Genomic DNA, 17,101 nt, shown 5'->3' with positions numbered 1-17,101 from the left:
TTGTGTTTTAAGTTATTTTATCAGCATAAAAGGGACAAATACATTGCTCATGTAGAGCTCTGGTAACAAATAGAAGATTGTGACGCAGGTTTTGTTTTATTCCAAGTAATTCTTTTATGGACTTCCTTTAAGAATGCATACAAAAGCACTGACAGATAGAACTTTGAAACTCCAAGTGTTTCAGCTCCAAATATTATGTTTTACCTTTCTGTTGTTTTGGGTTTTCTGATTTCCTAGGCAGAAATGGTTTTTAACTGAGGCTGATATTCAAGATATATATGGTGATCAGTTTGTTCAGTTATCAAAGTTTTACTGTAATTTGAGAACCTTTCCAAGTTATAATGTTTGAATGTGTGTGTGTGTGTGTGTGTGTGTGTGATTTTGATTTTTAACGTAGCTTTAAAAAAATTTCAGTCATATCGCTACGATGTCTACAGTGTGACAGTTCACAGTGATGTCTAGCACTGGGGCATCATGCTGCAGACATGTTGAAATAATTGATAATGTGATGCTTTAATAGGATCAGTGACTAAGAATCTGTACAATGCCATACAAACTTGAAATGGTATTTCTTTATAATAAAATGTTTTTAATCATGTTTCTTTTAACAAACGTGTTAAAAGGTAAATACTGAAGTTTGACATTTTTTTATCGGGCTGTTTTCCATTGAAATATACATGGTACCCAAGGAAGGCAGTTTTTAATATATGCCACTAGGGTAGTATGATTATCCAAAGAGTTGATATGAGAATAATGTAAAACTCTAAATTGCATCTATCATTGATTACTTCATGTTGAAAGTCCCTTCCCAGCATCCCAAGTATTTTTTACTGGAACATTCCTCAGCATTATCAGTCGATCAACCTGAAATATGATGTTGTAATATGCACCATAATCATTTCTCATGAGATTTTCCCTAGCATTAGATATAAAAATTAGATACATACTATATGAGAAGAATAATCCCACTAATTACAGTCTTCTTAATCAGAGATGAGGTAATATTTATTTAATTGGAATGGGTAGTTCGTTGACAGTCACATGCATGTTTGGTTACATCCTTAACTGACTTTGTAAAAATGTGCAGGCAGTTAACTAAATTAAGCTTTTTACACATGTAAATGTTACAGCATTGTTTACGAGGGAGAACTGCATCATTAAAATGTATCTGCTCCTGGCAATGTCAAAAACTAAATCTTGGAGAGAAAAATTTGTGCATGATTTTAAATTTAAGGAGTTGACCTTTTATGTCAAAAGTCATAGTTCATTTCGAATTCATTAGTTTTTGGATATCTCATGATTAATTAATATTTTGTACAATAGTATTTTATAAAGCCTATAGCCAGAATATGTCAGTGAAAAGCTTTAGGAACGTATTTAACAATTAAACCTGTACCAGTAAATTTTCTCATCGTTGAAGAGATCATAGTTATCTGAAATAAAGATTTTTATGTTTTTTGTTATCATGATTGCATTGCATGGAATGATTATATCATCAAGATCTCTCATGAGTTTGATAATACATAGGGTCCATGCAAATTGTTGCTGTGATCTTGCATGTGATTGGCTGCACTTGTTTTCACTCTAGAGACTATTTCTGATCATGTTTTTATCAGGTTGGGTAAACTGGCTTAAATACCAATATTTGGGATGAGTGGAGTTAGGAACAAGCTCAATACATGTTAGTGCAGTGGTTCTTAACCCATGACTTGCGACCCCAGACTAGGGTGCCATGCTGTTTTGAATGGGTTGCCAAGATCAACCTTCATAATTTGAAATTTCCTTTCCACTTTTTTTTTGCATTTGATGTGTGGCAATGCTAACACCACTAACCAAATCTTGTCAGCACCTAAAAGGGTTAATAATGTTCATGAAATGATTTTATACCTGTTGGGCTAAACTTGTCAGTGACTGTTCTGGTGGCCTAAGTGGTTAAAGCATCTGTCTTGGATGCAGGAGGTCACAGCTTTGAACCTTGCTTAAGCCATACCAAAGACTTATAAAAATTATACTAGCAGCTGCCTCGCTTGGTGCTCAGCATTAAGAGGTTAGTGTTTGGACTTTTTGGCCTGGTATCAGGATAATGTGTCAGGATGGGACATGTCTGCAGCATGATGCCCCAGTGCTAGATACCACTATAAACTACCACACTGCTGAAATCATAGTGATATGACTGAAAATTTGTTAAAGCTTTGTTAAAAATCCAAATCACACACATACACACTTGTCAATGCTTTAGCGACTCTGTTTCTGGTCATAAATGAGTATATATCAGGATCTTGGAGAGAATATGCATAGTTTTGACTTCTTTTATCATGATTTAGTTAAACAGGTAAAATTGACATAATATAATGTTTGGGATGTAGTTTACATAGGCATTGTTCTTACAATATTACATAAAGCAGCTAAATGTAATGGTCAGATGTTAAGACATGGAAATATATTAGGCACACTTGAGTCTCTTGTTTTCACTGTATCAAAGAATTATCTTGGTTTGTAATTTATCTATTTGGTTTCATTTCTAATAATAAGTATATTTATTCCAGACACATTTGGAACCTCCATGCCATTTGGTATGTATTTTAATTGGTAGCTCAATATATCTAAATTTAATAGATTTGATAATTTACTCCATTGCTTGAAATGAATTATATTTTTTATATGTCATAAGATGGAGTATACTTTGTTGTGATGTCCATTCATCTGTCTGCTACAGATTTCATTTACAAATAACTCAATTAGCCCATCATCTACAGTTATTGAATTTTGTGAATGGCTTGCAATTTGCCTAAAGGAAGTCTTAGTGGTGTTTGTATTGATAAAAATTTTGCTGAATATTGTTATTAACTGTGCACTGAGAACATTGTTTGAAAAAGAAATGTACCAAAATATACGACTTATTGTTCGTAGTTGAGAACGTTGTGATGTTGATTCAAATGTCTGGGTACTATCTGTTTTTTTTATGAAAAAGTTAGGAATATACCAAGGTTTTAGTTACAAACGTTGGTTTGCTATTTTCTATGTAGTTTTTGGAGTGTTTTCTATTTTTAAAGTAGGATCTATGTCAGACACAATGTTTTAAGCCCATTTGTGAGTTATCGAGTGATCGGTGTATTTGAATTGGTCTGTCAGCTGAGATGTGATCCCTGATATAACTACTTTGGACCCATTTACCTAAAGCCAACAGTTGTACTTGAATTGGTCTGTCAGTTGTATGATATTAATGTTTGTTATAAAACAATATGAAGCTTTTATTATATCTTCATTTCCTTTATAAAACATTATTTGCCCCAAACCCATACACCCATACATTCTGTCATGAAAGTTTTGTATCAGTCATGCTCTACCATGATTCTCACTATATTTTTGAGGATTGTTACATAATGTGGCCAGTAGTTCTGGACCCCATCTTCCTCTTTATCTGAACTTGCAACTTTACCAAAATTTCTAAACATGCACATGGCTTGCAGGAACTGAAGCGATGACATTTAATCCCAAATATTAGATTCTAAACATTTTGTACTCCACCCATTAGGCCTTATTGAACAGCTGATAACTGCTATGATGTGCAAGTCTTACCTTGTGCATGTCTTACCTTGTGCAGTATGCAATTATTTCCTTTGTTGTATGTCTGTTATCTCCTGTTTTTGCAGGATTCACTTTGTATGATGTGGGTTTTTTAATATATCTGACAGTTTCAGTAAAACATCCATCAGATTGTTGTGATTTTGTTTCTACTTTTGCATATTTGTACACAGAATAATTGATAATGGAGTGCTTTGTAGAATCTATGATGTCTTAGATGCAATGGCTTACATGCTTGGAGCATTGTTTCTTTATAATGTTGCTATGATAATCAATTTTCTGTTAACAAACATGTTTAAAGGTAAATACTGTAGTTTGACAGTAATTTTTATTAGCATAATATCTGTTTATCAACCTTATGTGCAATGCTGTGTAATGTGCTCTAAAACCAGTTCTCATCAGCTGTATTTTTATTCCTAGCTTTACCATATTAGAGTAAAACCCTGATACGTACCTTAAGAAAAAGACTTAATGGAAAAATTCTACAACACAGGCTACATTCAACAGAGATGTCTAAATATATAATTTACTGGGCTAGTGTATATTCTGTATCCATGATAGTTGTATGCATGTTCATTTACATGCATGTTTACTGATTTTGTAAACATTTGATGGTAGTTGAATAAATTAAGCTTTTTATATATGTAAATGACACAGTTGTATATATGAGCTGCATCTTGAACACATATCTTCTACTAGGCAATGTCAGCAATTAATTCTTTGAAATTTGCCTTTAAGGAATTGGCCATTTTTGTCAAACGTCATAGTTAATTTCTAGTTTTTATTGTCTTGTTTTTAATTGATATTTTGTACAACAATTTTTATAAAGACTCTGGCCAAAATCTGTTAGCGAAAAACTCCAGTAAGTTACTTAAAAATTAAACCTGTACCAGTACATGTTGCATCATTGAAGAGATTATAGTTATCTGAAATTAAGATTTTTTGTTGTTGGTGTTATGAAGATTACATTGCATTTGCCATTTTTTCATGGTTCGTTGCATAAGGAGGTAATACCAGTACCTTTCCTGCAAAAACCACGGGTACATCTGCAGGATTTGGTACACCAGGATTTGGATCAAACACTCCAGCCCCCACTGGGGGCCTCTTTGGGCAAAACACTAGTTCGAGCACTGCTACTGGACTATTTGGAGGTGTCCAGCAGACTACTACTTTTGGAGAGAATCAGAACACAGGCCTTTGTAAGTAACGTTGCATGTTACCTGTAAAAGTTGTTGGTTTCTTCATCTTTAAACTTTAAGATAAGAAAATTTGTATTTACTATATACTGCATTTTTTATGGGAAAATATGAACGAGTTTTTCAGATGGAATACTGCACGACCTTGGGAGAGCAGTATATCCATCCGACAAAACGAGTTCATATTTTCCCATAGAAATGCAGTAACGTTTTTATTATATGCTCATTTTTCTTATTCTACCTAAGGCTTAATTATATAAACAAAATACACTACAAGAAACAAAGTAACTGAATGTATGCTGTATTCCAAACTAAATACACAAGTGCAGATTCATCATTACACAGCAACAACATTATTAATGCGCACATAACACAGCCCAGATAAATTTGAACTTAGTCACGTGCTAGACATAACTTTTGAAAGAAAATGGCTTTTTGGTCTACTTAAAATTGAAATTTAGATTGATATTGTGAATGACTGCACATTGCAACAACTTTTCCATTTGATCTGGAATGAATAGATTTTGGTATTTTTGTCAATTCTATGAAATGTTGTGATTATGGACTGGATTCATCTCTGCAAATTCTACATGAAATACAATGGATTGAAATAGCGAGGGAGAAGTGTGTTGACATCTGCAAGTGTGTTTCTGTTCTGTCATTGAATATTTGAAATCATAATGTGAGAAAAATATGAAGTCTTTGAATTGCAATTATCAAAAAGACACTATGGAATTTAATGTTTATTTCATTTTCAGTTTCATAAGGCACAGGGACTCATATCGTTGCTTACAATTGACCTGTCATACAAATACTATATAATAACTAGTTATTATATAGTTTATGTATGACAGGTCAATTGTAAGCAATGATAAGAACCCCTGTGCAGTAAGGAGGATGTAATTGCTCTTGGAATATAGTCCAAATTACAGTACAATTTTGAAATGTATAATCAAGCTTGAGAACCCATGACATAGCTCATGTAATTCAGATTTTCAGAACTAAGAAAGGAAATTCAGGATGTAAAACTGTAAGTATATTTTTGCCATTCTTATTACCAGCTAAAGAAGACATTTTATGCCTAGTCACTTGCATGTTATTTGTAGGTATCCAGCAATTTTATGAAATCTGGCATCCCCTGCCTAAATCCGAAACATTGTATCAAAAAAGTTAACATGGAATGTAGCAAAGCAGCTGGTATGTGGCAGTCCACGAAACATCTGCTTTAGTTCATTCAGAAACAAATGTGATCAACCAAAACAAAAACAGCCTACTATGTGAGTGTACATGATTTGTTTACAAAAAGTGATGGCCATCTGCGTACATTGTTTGTTTACAATAGAAAGTACACTGTAGTTCCTTTATGAGTGCAATATGAAGTTGCACGCAAGTTCAATATCATAAAATACTGAATGATTCTGACAATGCAAAGTTAATGAAGGAAACAAATGAGCATATACCAATGTTGATTATGGAATTTACCCAATTATAGTGTTGAAAATGTCCCATTTATTGAACCCTTGACCTTTGGATTATGAATCTGATGCTCTGCTAAATGAACTGCCATGGCTTCACTATGTCACGAACTATGAAACCTAAAGCTATGACTGATTGAAATAAGAAAAATCCACAACATGGCTCTCCAATTGTATTTGTATCATCAATTTCATTTGAACAACACATACAAATTTTGCAGCATTCAGGAAAGAAAACTACAAGTTCCATGAATTGTCCTCCTTGTAGAGATCATAATGAAAACATGGACAGTATTTGAATCAGAAGGCAAGCTGAAGCCATACAAAGCAGTCAGAGAACAGTTTAGTATGAAGTTATTTTCAACATGGGAATTAATCCTTGTTATAGGTACTCATGTAGCAGTTTCCTATGTAATATTTCATTACACTGGTTCAGTTAGATCAAAACAGGGCTTGTCCTTGGTCAGGTTCACACAATCTTGAAAATGCTTGAATTTTGGTGGTTGCCTTGAAAAATGACTGAAATTTGAGATTTCGTCCAAAAAGTACTGTGAAAGTTCTTGAAAATGCTAAGTAGTCCTTGAAACATTCTTGAAATTTAAATATTTCATTGGAAAATTGTAATTTGCTGATAAAAAAAAAACATTGAGAGTTCCATAGATAAAGTGAGAAACTCATTTGTCCTAGCATTATACTTCCAAGTTGGGTTACTTACATATTCAGCAAGACTTTATTTGTATGTGCTTGTTAATTCTCAACTTTGTTTGGGATTATACCCTTCTGATGTTTAACTGAATGGATGCTTTGGCCTGTGTATTGACTTGATAATTAAGGCTGATAAAAAAATGTCATTGTGTTTTCAAACATGTTTACTTTAAGCACTATATCTGTGTAAGGTGGCCAAGTAATAAACAATGAGCTATGTGTAGTCATTGTCATAAAATAAAATTGATGTAGGATTGATAGGTGAAACTACGATGTCAAGAGTAAAAGAACAAAGATAGTGAAGCATCAATTGTAGGAATGAATTTATTGTATTTGATTCAACATAAAAACAAACTCTGTTAGAAACTCCAGCAAATAAGATTATTATCTTCCAATCTGATGCAGGTGAGGTGACTGCACACATGCACCCCTCCACACACATCTCCAAATCCGTTAAGCTAAGCAGTGTCTTTTTATTGGCTTAGGTGAAAAAAGTGATTTCATGTCTCAGAATGAAATACTTCTGTGTGAAACTTTGTGGACTTCTCACACATTAGTTTATTGCATTTAGACAGTTAATTATGGTGAATAAAAATATTTTGTAAACAATTTCTTGAAAAATGCTTGAATTTTTTGATAAAATGGCTGTATCAACCATGTTATGTTCACATTGAGGCAAAGTAGAGTAACATACACTATTTTTCTAATTCATACTCAATAGTGAAGATACTGTTTTCAGTATTTGGCTCAAGCTCAACTCCCAGTGCATCAGGTGGCCTGTTTGGTCAGAATAACCAGTCGACAGCAGCAGGCCTGTTTGCAACACCTGTCAGCAATACTGCATTTGGTGCAAAGACACCTGGATTTAGTGGTGAGTCCAGTTTCAGGGCACATATCAGAATTGTTGTAGCCATCTGTCTTAACTTTACAGAACGATATCATCTCACCTGTATTATTATGGTGAGACATAGGTATCACTTTTCTAGTGGCATCCGTAATGTTAATTTTTTTAAAAGTCTGATATGATGAGGATGTGTCGACATACAAATGCAGGTGAGACACTGGGTTCTCTGGAATATGTTTTTGTTTTTTATAATTGCTTTACTATTTCATTGAGAAAGCTCTGGCATAAAGATATGTGTGTTTATTTTCTGTAGTTGGTGACTATAAGCTGTTAAAATATTTTTCAAGGAATTTATTTTTAATGGTATTAATGTCTCATTAAAATCATTTGTCTTACAGTGTGAACTATGATTGTAGATATGTAGATAATATCTATGATTTTGAGATAATTATCCTACTAAGAAGGGAAAGAAGATATTTTGTTACAAAACATATGTACATGGCATGGTGCTTTTGGTAGTGAAATGTAGAGAAGAAGCAAGTGACTAATAAATACAATATAAAAAATTGCACACTGAAGGAAACCATATTGAGATTCATTTGTATAATGTATATTTCAATTTTTACACTTTTCTTCAGCAGGTTTTGGTGCTAATAATAATGCAGTATCCACAGGTGGTTTGTCATTTGGCGGCCAGAGTTCAGGAAGCTCATTGTTTGGCCAATCATCAGGTAGTATTGGTTGGACATAACAAATACTCAAATAATGCATATAGTTGAAGTGCAGATAACACTTAATGTTTTTTGGGGGAGAGGAGGTCATCGTTTTGCTAAGCATATAACATTTTCTGTCACTTGCCTTGAATTCTAAAGATAGTAGGAAAGGAAAATACTATTTTTTTGTTGCAGTTTGGTCTAAATTCCAAACTGCAGGCATAGGCCATACCAAAACATTTCCAGGGTCTGCATGTGTGCTAAAGTTAATCATGGCAGTGGTCTTGAGTTTGCATGTTTTATCTGCAGCAATGATATTAGCTTATCTAGCCATAAGGCCAAGTAACGTATCACTGTGCATCTGTTCTCCATTAGTCAGTCATCTGTTGGTCTGCCTTGATCTCCCTAACTGATAAATGGTTTCAAGCACTTGACCAAGGTAGAATAATAGGATCTGTATTTGTAGATTTCAGGAAAGCTTTTGACATGGTGGATCGTGAAATCCTTTTGAAGAAACTGAAAATATACCAATGTAATGAAAGCACAGTTAGATGGTTTACTTCATATTTAAGTGAGCGAACACAATATGTTTATATAAGTAATGTTCTGTCCAAATCTGGAACAATTAGATATGGGGTACCACAAGGCTAAATTCTAGGTCCATTACTTTTTATTTTATTAATGACCTATCACTTTTACTAAAGGACTCAATATCATCTAAAGATCTCTTTGCAGATGACACAACATTGTCAGACATCCAAAACACAAAGCATGAACTCGAAATTTCTTTACAGAATGCCATAAACAAATTGGGCAACTGGTGCACATGCAATGGCATGGTGGTAAATACTGTTAAAACTAAAATATTACATATCTCAACATGGCGAAAAAGGACAAATCTTGATAGTGATGAACTATGTCTGACATGGAAGAATAAAAATTTGCAAATGGTCCGTCATGATAGACTACCTGGAGTTTTGGTAGATAATAACCTATCATAGACTTAACATATCAAACATATCAGTAAGAAAAGTAAATTCAAGTTTATGGCTTCTCAGTAGGATAAGATATTTTCTTCCTGAAAGGCACAGAAAACTATTTTATAACAGTTACAACCCTATTTAGACTACTGTAATACAATATGGGGTAATTCAAAACATATCAAAGCTGGCACATCTTCAAAAAATAGCATTTGGGCTAATATCAATCCAGAAAGAAAGCAAGGAAAATTTAGCTGTTAAGTTAAAAATATTACCTATTAAAGATGGAATCCATTTGAGAAAAGCCAAATTAATGTACAGGATATACAATAATAGTGCTCTTGAATATTTACAATCACTATTCCACTATAGGCTACCTGGCAATACTCCCCACCTGTGATCCATGTCTACCAAACAGTATAAAATTCTCAAACCAAATAAGGAATTATTTTAAAAAGGTTTCTAATACTCTGGAACTTTGGTCTGGAATAGTATTCCAGCTGAGAGTAGAAATCACCACTCTATTTCCTTCTTTCAAGCCCAATATATCCAGTGGCTTCAGAGTTGCAGCTAAAATAAATAAATTCCTTTGTATGATGGCCTCTTGGTAGTTTAGTTCTTAGCTAATTGTGTTACCCTCATTAAATAAAGTCATTATTATTATTATTATATTTTTTATTTTGTCTTGGTCTTTGAGAGCAGAAATCAGTTGCATAATAATAATAATAATAATGAGCATGACACAATTAGCTGAAGAACTAATCCACGTGGCCTTCATACAAAGGAGCTTATCTATATTCAAATGCAATTGTGTACACACACATGCATACCTATGCATATTAGCATGCATATGTATAGTTAAAGAATTAAAGATAGAAGATGACAGTAGGTTTTATTTGAAGCAAATTAAAGAGTAATTATAAAATAAGGTTATTTTTAATAGGTAGTGTACACAACTAGTTGACAGCAGTCATCATCTAAATAAGGCTATTTTTAATTGCTAGTATACACAGCTAGTTGACAGCAGTCATCATCTCAATAAGGCTATTTTTAATTGCTAGTATACACAGCTAGTTGCAGCAGTCATCATCTAAATAAGGCTATTTTTAATTGCTAGTATACACAACTAGTTGACAGCAGTCATCATCTAAATAAGGCTATTTTTAATTGCTAGTATACACAACTAGTTGACAGCAGTCATCATCTAAATAAGGCTATTTTTAATTGCTAGTATACACAGCTAGTTGCAGCAGTGATCAACTAAATAAGGCTATTTTTAATAGCTAGTATACACATCTAGTTGCAGCAGTGATCATCTCAATAAGGCTATTTTAATTGCTAGTATACACAACTAGTTGACAGCAGTCATCATCTAAATAAGGCTATTTTTAATTGCTAATATACACAGCTAGTTGCACCAGTGATCATCTCAATAAGGCTATTTTTAATTGCTAGTATGCACAACTAGTTGTCAGCAGTCATCATCTAAATAAGGCTATTTTTAATTGCTAGTATACACAACTAGTTGTCAGCAGTCATCATCTGAATAAGGCTATTTTTAATTGCTAGTATACAGAACTAGTTGTCAGCAGTCATCATCTAAATAAGGCTATTTTTAATTGGAAGTATACACAGCTAGTTGTCAGCAGTCATCATCTGCTTCATAGTCTGACCAACCATTAAATATTTTGTTTGGAGTCCTATAAACCATTTTTCTATGCATTTTTTGGTCTCAGACTCACTGATAAAGGGACTTCAGTTTCATTTTCTTCAGATGGTAGCATGTATTAATAATACTGTATCTTTTTATGGTAGTTCAGCTGACAGTAATTTTGTTACTGTCTAAATTTTCCATATTTGTCTTCATTTTCACAATTTTCTGTTTCTGTAGTATTAGCTGAGATTTAGTGCACAGGTCATACATTAGACTAGTCATTTAAAGACAGGAGGTTTGGAAGGTCACATGTAAAGATGAACTGTCAGTTTCACAACTGATTGGTGATTTTGCTATGAATTAAATTGTATGTACTGAATGTTTTTAGCATCTTATGTGGTATATACTTGTTATTAGAAAGTACTTATTTCATTTTCTAGTTTCAGCATTTTGATTCTTTGGATCGCTAGAAGGCTGTAAATTTACAAATTTCACTAGTCAGTTCTAAATTGTTTTGCTGCATATTTAACCATTTTAGTCACATCTTGCAGCATTGTAGAGCAACCAAAATGGTTCAATCTAAACAGGCTAAACCAGTCAAACTTTAGAGAAATGCTTGTTAGGACATGTGCTATAAATTTTTTTTGTCTTGTGTGGATCCCCTAGCAGCAGTGTGGATTCCTTATCAGCTGGATGGAAAACAACTATTTTTTTCCCACTTATTTCTTGAACATGCTGAGCCAGGTTTGATCTCACTTGGTACAAATATAATTTAAACATGCTGTCAAAATTGTGTCCAGTATGACTACCCATAGCAAAGGTGAGATTTCATAGCAAACATGGAAAACCTATTGTAAACTTTTTTAGAATGATATAGTTAGGTATAAGCAAACTTGGTACGAATCTTTCATGGCACATGCTGTATTATTAAATTTATCCCTGAATAAACAAATGTTTGCCAGATGAGCAATGTTTGGCTTTTTTTGGCCTCTTGCTGTCATAATGTTGTCTTGATAATTGTTTTGATAACATGTTACAATGTTTTCTTTCAAACTGGTCCACGTTTGATCTTGCACAAACATGTAATTTTGATTCCACTTTCTTTCCTTGAATTTGTTGAGATTTAAAATGTGTATTTCCCTTACCACAGCCATCCTTAGCCAAGTTGTTTTGCAGAATGTTAACTGTACATTTCTGGTCAGCTTATACAATTTCTTTCATTGATTTGTATAATCTGATAACATACCTCCTCTGTGTTAGAATTTTGTAGGGCAAAAGGAAAATTTTACAATGGAACATAAAAAATGGCTACTTCATATATTGGAGCATGCTTAGTTTTCTTTTTAGATTGTCTAAGAATGCAAGTCATGTGAAGTAAAATTTTTAAACAGAACTCCTATTTTCTTTGATTGTTTATTCAGCTGTATGAGAAAGAGTAAATATAAATGCATGGATTTCTTCCTTTCCAGATTCTGGACCAACTGCTGCAAGTGGCACATCAATCAAATTCAATCCACCCAATGGACAAGACACAATTGTCATGAATGGAGTTACCACCAATATTAACACCAAACACCAGTGTATCACGGCTATGAAAGAATATGAGGAGAAAAGTATAGAAGTAAGTACAGACTGTCAGTTTAGTGGTCCCCCTCAATTTTGTGGATTAACACAAACACACAGAAACAATCAACTTTGAACAAAACAAGGTACTAGAGAAAGACTGAAAAATCATGTGACAGTACATGCATCTCTTCCTTCATAATAAGGTTTTTCGTTTACAAAAGCTTTGTCTGCAAAATTAAATTGTAGTACTGTACAGTTAATAACGTAGGAATAAATCATTACAAAACTTTAACACCATCATGCAAATGAAGAAATAATACTTTAGAAGAAAAAGTAAGTTATTCGACTTGACGACAATGAGGAGAGTTCACTGCCGAAAGATTTTATGTTGGGAAGATTCAAATAAGAAAGATTGTAAAAAATAAGGAGAATATTCTGTAGCAGTGAGAAAATAGAGTAAATGGAAAGAGAAATATTATAAATATGAAAGAACATAACATACCAAGATTTAAATAACATTTTTGAATGGTTTTGTAATGAGCATGCCAATAATATCCCACTCAAATTTCATGCCTATGAATAAGAACTATTAATTTATGTTACCTTGAAATAACTGTTTTTAAGGCAAGAAGAACATTTTAATAATTAATGCCCTTTTAAAAGAAGAAATTAACTGCTTTAAGTTATATGTGGCTTTCGTGCTATATACACATTAAAATCTCACAAACCTAGTCCCCCCCTTGAAAGGCCACCTGTCTTATAAGGCCACTTTCTTGCTATGATAACTGTTTTACCAGTAGTAGTAATCATTCTTATGTTTGCAATAAAAATTGGATTTGACCTCCATGTTGTTCAGTGGTTTATCAAATAGAGAATCTTATCCAAGTTTTTATTTGAGATGAAACTTAAACACCAGCTGAACAATACATGATATGAGTAGCTTGCAACAAGTGTTACATTGCATCATTCAACAAGTTTTGTCTATATCATGTCAAAAGAACACAAGTTTAAGATTGTCTTTTAACATGCAGTTCCTGAAGTACACAGGTTATCATTGTTTCTTTTAGTAGATATAAGGAAATATTTCATCAGTGAGGTGACAATACAGAATGTTTCCATTTCACGAATGAAATATTTCATTATATCTACTCAAAACATGTAAATATTCTTCATACAGTTTTAAAAACAAAAACATTTGAGTTGTATGGATTTATTTCACCATTCTGTGTCAGCATGACTAACAACTGCATTGTAACATCGATAAAAATTTGCAAGTTTATATTGTACATGCATTTATAATGCTTCCAATTGGTAAAATGTTTGTTAACACATCTCTTGCGTGGATTGATTCAGTCAGCATTGCTGGGAGGGGAACTATAGCAAGGTGACAGAACACTTCAACAGGCTTCAGAGTGTAACATCACTAGACAACAGATTTTATGATTGTGATTCAACTTGTATTAGGATTTTAGCTTTGAAGTCTATATGTTGACTGGCTTGCAGATTATTTTGGTAAGAGATGCTAAGCCCTAATTTCAGTTTGGTTTGCAATCAACACTAATAAATATTTGATTTCTCCATCATTTTCAGATTATGATTGTGATGACAGTTAAAATTGCTGCTTAAAGAATTTTATTACTGTATATAATTAAGAGTTTTTGCAAAATTGTGTACCATTTGTCTTTAAGTCTAATACAGTGCATGGGTGACACAGAATATTGAATACTGACAGGTCAAGTCACTGACATTCTTATGGAAATTAACATCAAAAAGGTAATAAATACTTGAAGCATGGTTTGTTTTTTGGGGTTCATTTTTTTATGCACTCTTGATGGTGCCTTTTCGTTGATATATAAATGTATACCAGAGGGTCAACACTCTTGACACAGTTAAGATCTATTTATTCTGATGGGGTTGGGTGGGGAGATAGGGAAGGAAAAGAAGAAGCAATGAAATAGGCTTAAGTGTGGAAATAAGCTCTGAATAACATATAAAGTGCAGATATACTTTAAACGGATAAAGAATGTAGTCCCAAAAGTGATACTGCCACTGCGGAGATAAAAGTGGCATTTTCTTTTCTCCCACTTGTATATTACTTCTATAATTCAGTACCTCACTATGAAATATATAATGATATGTAATGTGACCTCACCAAGTGTTACTTTCTAAATGTTGAACCATTTTTATTTCATGTCAAGGTGCTAATAAAAGTGAGTGTATAAAGATATTCTGATGTTGACACTTTTTTACTAGGAGAGTTTATTCTTCAATATACACTAAGTTATAAAGAATAGTAACAATAATGTATTTTTCTGTATTTAGCTCTTTTGGCATTTTCTTTTTGAGTCTAGATGTGTAAAGGGAGAGAACTCACATTTTAATGATAAGAGGAAATGATTATACTCTGTGCAGTTACCTCTTTTTTATTTATTGACAGCTTGTGTGTGGAATTATTTAAGTACAAAATACCGGTGAATGGAATAGCTTAAGTATTTTCTATTATTAATTTTTTGTAATCAGTTATACGTAAAGCAATAAAAGGAAGATTATGCTTAAATAAATCAAGTACAGATTACACATTTTTGGAGCAACACTGGTATTTATTTATGATGGTAAAAAAAGATGGTTATTAGTATTTCACAATATTTATGTTGATCACATTCATCATGTTTAATCTACCATACCTTCTAACCCATAATTATTCTCATTACTTTGATCTTTAATTAGTATATGTTCAGTTTACCAGAAAAAGCTAATGCCAGCAATATTGTCAGACTTTTGCATGACAGATGGTTTTACAAATACTGTTAATTCACTGTATATTGTTGGGTAACAATTTTCATGGATTTTATGGTTGATTCAAGCACAAATTTACGAACAATCAACATCCACTGGAAAAAAATTGGGCTTCATCACCAGTCAAGTATTGTAAAAGTACTGATGAAAATGTCATTTTTGGGAAAAACACAATTAATTATAGCCTGGAATATACATGAATTCACAGTATACATGTATATTTAATTCTTATCATTAGATTTGTAGATCTAGACTTTTACATGGTACCGTATAGCCATTATTTTGCTAATATATCATTACATACTAATGCATTCATATCTGTAAAATCAGAGTGTGGTCATTTTTTGAAAAGTTTTGTTTCCTAATCCTTGACAGACTGATGTTGATATCCCTCTCCTACTTTTAACTTGAACAATCTTGTCACTCAAAAATGACAATCATGTGCATGCACCAGGAATTATTTTTTAAAACTCTTTATCCATATATACTTTGAATAGTCTATTTAAATGTTTTCTTGGAGCTTCTTGTATCCCAGTTTTGAACAGCTGGTTTTCACAAATTATAACAGACAATTTGAGTTAACAATGTTTGATATTGTAATAGTTTTCAAGTGCAGGAATATCATTATTTCAATATGAATACTTAAGTATGCTCCAACACAATACTGTATCTAATCAACAAGTGTGATATTTCTGTTTGAATAATGCAGTGGTGGGGCTGCATTTCTTTGTAGACTATGAACAAATCAAATTACAACTTATATGTTGCCAAGCAAAGACCTTCACCAGGTACATGCCATGATAAGGCTAAATTATTAGCAAAAAAAATTTGACATTTCCATGTTTTCAATTCATTAAGAAGTTACATATCTCAAAACAAACTACATAATCAAAATAACAGATACCAATCTTGTCAGCAGATGAACATTAAATATAATGGCACGAATTACAAGCCTAATTATAGTAATAGTAAAGCTTTGCAATTTGTTCAGTTGTTTGGTTTCATTAGGTTATCAAAAATGTTATGCAAAGGTTTATAGCCAAAATAGATACATGATAAATCAGTGACTATTGGATGGAGGCATATGATGGTGATATTATGAATATACTAATTAGGTCATTGCAAAATTTAAAGGAGAAAATTGTTTTTCTCTAGGAATTGAGACTGGAAGACTATGCAGCAAATAGAAAGGGCAAGCAACAGCAGGCAGGTAGTTCTCTGTTTGGAACTACCCCTATCGCACAGACAACAGAATTCAACTTTGATGGTGCTTTTAGTGGCACTGGCTTTGGAAAGCCAGGTATTTTACATCTGTGAATTCACAGTTGTTGAGTGACAGATTTTTTAAAATGGGAAATGGATGCCCTTAAAATGCAGTGATTTAGATGATCTAGCATTTTCAATTAAATACTTTACCTTTGTCTAATATTGCTCATCCCATTCAAGTCTCCTTTGATTTTATCAATCAAAAGTATGACATATAGAAGTCTGAAATGCCATGCTATATAATCATGAACTAGTTGAGGGGGAAGATAATAATAAAAAATATGATATAAAATGTTAAATAGATTGTTAATTACGTGATGT

General features: G+C 32.8%; 1 protein-coding gene across 10 annotated transcripts in view; it reads left to right on the top strand.

The window, feature by feature from the left end:
- LOC149796585 (uncharacterized) overlaps positions 1-17,101 on the top strand; it is a 130,612-nt gene that overhangs the window by 75,937 nt on the left and 37,574 nt on the right. For 8 of the 10 annotated variants that reach the window (XR_016421723.1, XM_089961309.1, XM_089961310.1 and 5 more), the window contains 6 exons: positions 2,547-2,573; positions 4,590-4,784; positions 7,701-7,832; positions 8,444-8,536; positions 12,622-12,773; positions 16,670-16,814. Coding sequence is in view for 9 of the 10 variants with exons in the window: in XM_089961309.1 (XP_089817435.1) it covers positions 2,547-2,573; positions 4,590-4,784; positions 7,701-7,832; positions 8,444-8,536; positions 12,622-12,773; positions 16,670-16,814 (744 nt within the window). In the remaining variant the exon portion in view is untranslated. The remainder of the gene's footprint in view (positions 1-2,546; positions 2,574-4,589; positions 4,785-7,700; positions 7,833-8,443; positions 8,537-12,621; positions 12,774-16,669; positions 16,815-17,101) is intronic. The other 2 variants (XM_089961308.1, XM_089961312.1) reach the window with 2 other exon arrangements.

The sequence above is a fragment of the Sinohyriopsis cumingii genome, chromosome 6 (assembly GCF_028554795.1).
Source record: "Sinohyriopsis cumingii isolate HCF-2022 chromosome 6, ASM2855479v2, whole genome shotgun sequence".
NCBI lineage: Eukaryota > Metazoa > Mollusca > Bivalvia > Unionida > Unionidae > Sinohyriopsis > Sinohyriopsis cumingii.
The sequence above is the reverse complement of the archived record's forward strand: the minus strand, read 5'-3'. Positions and strand labels throughout refer to the sequence as shown.